This window comes from Galendromus occidentalis, unplaced genomic scaffold, assembly GCF_000255335.2.
Source record: "Galendromus occidentalis unplaced genomic scaffold, Mocc_1.1 scf7180000077194, whole genome shotgun sequence".
In the NCBI taxonomy this organism is placed as follows: domain Eukaryota; kingdom Metazoa; phylum Arthropoda; class Arachnida; order Mesostigmata; family Phytoseiidae; genus Galendromus; species Galendromus occidentalis.
Window position 1 is genome coordinate 231619 of NW_003805182.1, and position 6000 is coordinate 237618.

The 6000-nt window shown below is 48.1% G+C and overlaps 1 protein-coding gene across 1 annotated transcript in view; it reads right to left on the reverse strand.

Moving 5' to 3' along the window:
* The window catches only part of LOC100903553 (RNA-binding Fox protein 1), a 30988-nt gene that overhangs the window by 6324 nt on the left and 18664 nt on the right, over positions 1–6000 (reverse strand). The window contains exon 6 of the mRNA XM_029111026.1: positions 5141–5233. Within this exon, the coding sequence (XP_028966859.1) occupies positions 5141–5233 (93 nt within the window). The remainder of the gene's footprint in view (positions 1–5140; positions 5234–6000) is intronic.

Below are 6000 nucleotides of genomic sequence, written 5' to 3' on the forward strand. Positions count from 1 at the left end.
ATAGCGGACTGGCTCGAGTTCCGAGTTCCAAGTCCGCCTCAATCGGCGATTCCCCCCAGATCACCATTAAGGTCCGACGGAGAGAAGAGCAAAGGCTAGCATCAAGACCGACGAGGACAGCGGTATAAACAACAACAACAACAACAACAACAGCAATCGGAGAAGCGACAGAGACATGGATCGCAATGCTTGCTTTAATCCTCTCCGGTTGCGTGGTTCTCAACCGCCGCAGAGTACCCGAACCCTCTGCACTCGACACAGGCAGTCGGACACCGACAGGAAGGAATCCGAGAGATAGATTGAGGGATACAGTAATTTCATGCTATACTCTTTTTAGCTGTTGTAGCCGCATGCACGTCGCTGGGAAGGCTGTTGCTACTCCGTAGTCGTTCCTGGCAATACACCGAGTACCACAGTAAGCGCATATTCTGGGAAAGTGTCGCAGGATTCGTCAGAATCGATCGAAGAGAAGGAAGAGGCGATTGATTCCTCACGTTCGCACGCAGTTGCACACAGTACAGGTCTCGTTGCTTTCGTTGCGATTGATCGGAGAAAACGTTTGAAACAGAAGCATCGTTCTCTAGCGAAGCTCAGGTGGCATGTAGAGGTCCTACAAGGTGGTTCGATCTCTTGTCGGAATGGTGATCGATCGATCGCTCGATCGATTGACTGATTGGTTGATGGTGGTTGTATTACATTATTATTATATCGTAGTCGCGGATTTCCACGGTTGTATCAACCACGGCGCAGGCATGTGTCGTGACGTACTGTAGTTAGCGTTAGTGGACAAGAGGCTACTTCCGATCCGAAACAGGCAGAGTTTGGCGGTCTCGAGTGCGCATTACATGGCTTGGGTCTACCGCCGCCATGATCAAGCATCGTAAGGGGGAAATTCGAAGGATTGCCGGACACGGTTTTCAGAATTTCGTCGCGCTTCCCTGTGCATAATTTACAGTGCATCGTACTCATAACAGGGTCGAGGTACTTCGCCCAAGCAAAACGATTCTAGCGTTGTCCAAACATCACCAATCACCAACTTTTCCTCCTCCACGTAATGATCATCATCATTGAGAACATCCTCATACTTGTCTACCCCGCCTGCTTGTGTAGCTACACGTATGCTCCCGAACCTCGACAGATGATTGATTGATTGATTCATTCATTGATTGGAGGTCCAGATTCCGAATCGCCGCTTGGGGGCTTCCCGCATTCATTTAAATACAGGCAGTGGCGTGCTTCCCCATGGTACCGCCCGGGGCGGTCAACGAAAATTTGCATTTTTCAGTCGCGATCAACCAAAATGCCGCCCCCTGTCCGGATATTTTTCGCGAGAAATTTAGAAAATCTTCACGAAAATACCCGTTTTTTTTAATGTCGATCTCGAAAATGCCGCCCTCCGGAAGTGCCGCCCGGGGCGAACCGCCGAATTCTTGCCCGAGAGGTCTCTCCTTTGCAATTTCAACTGCACCTGCTGGGAACCAATCAATGATCAATCAGCCAATCGCTATCCGTCCTCTCGCTTGTTCTACTAATCCCTCGCCTCGGTCAAATCAGCTGGATAATAATTCGCTGCAGGAGAAGTTGCCAAGCTATGCCAAACATTGCCGCCCAAAACCGGACATGCCTATGGTGGTAAATTTCGGAATTCACAACATGGAAACAGCTCAGACACGTAAACGTGGACGTGACGTTCATTGTTCTCTTCATCGTTCACGGGCAGCGCAGGCGAGTGGTCCCAGTGTTTTGAGATTATAACTTCGGGACAGCAGGGAACCAGGTTGCAGGGTTGGATTACACGAAGGAGTAGAATCAAGTTCATAGGAAGTCCACGATTTCAGTCCGATAGAGATCAATCAATAGAAGGGTTCAGTGGAATTTTGCGGCGATAGCAGAGCTTGTGTTAGAAACTTGCCGCATTGCGGGCGACGACGGCGACGGCCGTCCATTCGTACCTTTGCTCGCGCACACTCGCGCGGCCGAGGACGTAATTTTCGAATCGTGCAATAATATAATAATGATGATATGAGAATAACTTTTACCTATTATTCCGGCTTCCGGCCGAACCTTCATGCAACCTCAGGACTATCAATTATACGTTCACTAAGGAACACAACCCGAGTCGAATTTGTGTTTCAAAGCGCGTAGGTAGCCATTTCATCAATAAACAGTGCTTTCGCGAATCGCGATCACTCGACCCCTGATGACACGAGCACCAAACCGCCCCATCGTGATGGTGGAAGGACAGCCAGGCTGAGAGTAAAAGATATCTAGCGACAGCAGGAATGAACGAGCGAATGAGCAGTGATGAGCAACGTCAACAACCCAAAAACCTCATGATTGCTTTATACTGATTAATTCTCCAGGCTCATGAATAAATGAAGCGATAAGTCACGGGCTATCGGAATGATTTCCTCCTTCCCCTGGGCCCCGAATCGCCGGGCAGCGACAGCAGACGTTCCTCGCCATCCTCATATTCAGCGCTCACCGGGATTTCAGATGTCAAATACAGAGAGGGAAGAGAGCGAAGGAATGAAAAGCGGGGATTAGACCTCCTGAAGGTGGCGAGAGAGACCAAGCAACGCTTACCCCTCCCGGGCTGGAAGGAGGAGCTCGTGTCGAACTACTGAGACACATCTTCGCATTCACTTGCTGCACCCAGGAGCCCACGCGCATTCGAATAGGTGCATCGAGGTGGAAGTTTCTGCCATAATAGTAATTCGCAGCAAGGCAGTATCAAAACAGCGTACCGGAGTACATGTCGGCGATCAAAGTCAACAGAGCTCTTCTGATCAGGTATCTCAAATATGAGAGGATGCTCCTGACCCGCGTTAATCCGCACCAAAGCTAGATCCGTAGGAGTTCACCCGCAGCAGAACTCGAACGAAATTGGAGCAGTAGCCGGCACTGGCACAGCATGATAGGCATTGGCATTAGGTATGTTCAGGCTGAAGACAGAAGAGCGAACGGTTTGTTTCCACAGAAATGCGCGACTGAGACAACAAACTTGCGGAAAGTAGGAGCAACCTTCAGCGGAAGCGCATCGAGCAGTGACCTAGAGGGGGTTCAGGATTAGATAATTGTCATCACCGTCAAAGGTCCTTCCCGCAGCTACGCACTGAAGCAGGAATGCATAAAAAAATCATCGGAGAATATTCGTTGGGGCAGTCCGAGATGATGCTTCGATCTCCGCCCCCGGCTCCACAAACAGCTCTCAAGTTTCAAACCTCGTGCGGCTGCGCTTGCAAGTGCGGTACCGGACAAATGTCGACGAAGCGTCCCCTCCCGAAAATGCTTCAAAGGGAGCTGTAACCATCTGTATGGCTGTGATCATACTCAGAATCGCGAGCGACAGAATTTCGTGGATGGGGCGAGCATCAATCGGAAGAGAAGGATGAGTGCATTTAACAGCTAGAGTAAGCAGTAGCCACCGCCGGCATTTCGGGATGCATTTCGGTCTCATGGATGCGAGCTCCATGTGGATTATTATACGGCGAACTTATCAACCCGCATGTCACACGTCTCCAAACAGTCGATAAGTCAGAGTGCCGAAGAGAATTCCCGGATACGAGAACAACAAGAGAGAGTTCTGACGAGAAACGGTTACCCTGTCAGGAGCGATTCCTGGCAGCAGCAATTTTGAGTGATAGGGATAGAAGAGGGAGGAATCTTCAAGCGTCATTCTCATGGGGTCAGTATTGAGCAAACTCCTACGAAGACTTTCACCCATGGTCGTCATAAGAGCACGTATTACGCGGATGCGTCGTAGGTAGGTATGAAGGTATGATATACCATATCATATACGCATATATGTACTCTCGTACATATACATGTATAAATACACAGTATTGAATAGTATGTAGTGTCTCGACTAGCAATACCATAACATACAGCCAACATGATTTGTGCACCATACCCTTACAGCTTGGGTTCCTCAGGCTTTGATTTAATCAACAGTGCTACATCAGTTCAACCTCTGAAGCACACTCACTCTCATCGAAAGAACGGATATTCGCGGACGATTTAAATTAATATTTGTATAGGAGCCGCAGAACTCAATTATCCCAGAAATCAGAAGGAGGTTCATTCAGCTGAAGAATCAGATCGGAGAGCATAGAGGAAGGAATGGATGCTTTAACCTCAGATTGAGGGGAGACTTGCCAAGGATTGTCCCGAGGCATGATTGCTCCCACCTCTGGTACCTAAGTTGAAGACTCAAGCTGCTAGAAGGGAAGGGGAGACCGAAGCTCTTTTTCTCTACGGGAGTGCTTCGCCGCCTTCGAGTAACTGATGGTGAGAATGAAGGGATAAACCATTCATCTCATGAGTTTCGGGGAGAAAAAGAAGGATAAGCGCAACAATTAATTGCAGTCGTGGAGGGGCATCGAGATGTTACTGCGGTGATGGCGGGGCTCGAAACTCCGAAGTCGGTGATTTCGAGACGAGAGAAAAGAATCGGAAATATGTAGGGAGAAATGAGAGAGAGCAACGCACCATCAAGACGAAATCAAACTCAGCAATAACGAACAGAAAGACACATCAGAGTGCAACGAGAGCGAAAAATTGAGGAGGAGGGCGAGCTAATTCCATAGTCGAGCTGGACGCCTCAGTAGCTTGATGAAAAAAAATACAGTAATAACAATAATCACGATCGTGGCAGGGACCATATGGTTAAATGATCTCGCTGGAGAGCCTCGGTACTGGGACAATGGATGCGATCTCCATGATAATAATAATCATCATAATAATAATAATGGCATAATCATGACAGCAACAACAATAACAATAAAGACTATCAATCATTGTGTAAGTCAAGGATGGAAGCGAGATTGTCGACCGTTATCTCACCCGCATCGTGCAAGTCGCTCAGTAAGGTTAACAGGAGAATAATGGGGTTAGTCAGAACACAAAAGCGCTTAGACCTCCCTTGGACCAGGATGAGAGGACATCTCTGTCAAGGTGTTAAGAAACGTTTCCGAAAAAGTCGCTCCAATGTGATCATCCTCATCAACATTTCCAACAGCATCATCATCATCGTCGTCATGATCATGATCATACAGTCTCAACTCAGTCACCAGTTGCACCAAGCCAACACCATTTCATTTCAGAAGCCGCCGGCAATACACTAGAGCATTCAATGTACCTCGATAGTTCGTCCTTCAACTTGTGTTCCGTTAAGTTTCTCGCGTGCGCGATCCGCGTCCGTTGACGATGCGAATGTTACAAAACCGAAGCCCTGCAAATATGAAGTATGCTTTAAAACAAGCTCTCTCATACTTTCCCCAAGGATAATTGGAGCATGAGAGGATATTGAGTCCGTCCCTTCTTTTGGAGAATATTTGACCGTCAGTCGAGTAACTGATGTATTTTCACGGAAGTATCATTCACGGCAAGTAGACAACGGGATCCCCGTCGAGAGGAACTCTCGCCAGCGTTCCTCTCTGATACTGGGCGAGAAACGATCGTTATACCTAAATATTCTCAGAAGTTAATCATTCAAATCCTGAGCTTGCAATGAGTTCATGCAAGCCGGGAATGCGCTCCCTTCAGTCGAACAACAGTTGGACGAATTCGAGGGAAAGTAAATACATATTCGCTCTTTTCGCTCGATGATTGAGCGTCGCTAAGAGGCTCCACCACCGCTAGACACTAATTCAATTTCCGCTCTCATGCTCCACTCTTACAACACAAGCGGCGAATTCCGCTTCCCACGAACCAGCGAACGACCAACAGCGAATGGAATCTCCAAGAGTTTCGACAGCATAAACGCAAGCAATGAAATGCAGTAGAATCTTGTTCTATCCTTGCTAAGCAGGTTTTCTTTGATCGATATACATAGCACGAAACCAATCGAATCCCCTCGATTTCTCGATCAAGGCTCAGAGACCAAGCAAGAGATCACGGCCAAAAAACCGCTGAGTTTTTGACCATCTGTTTTCACTCCAAGGCACGCACCGGACACGACAGGGAAAGCAGCTGGCCATCTCACGGGCTAGTAACCGG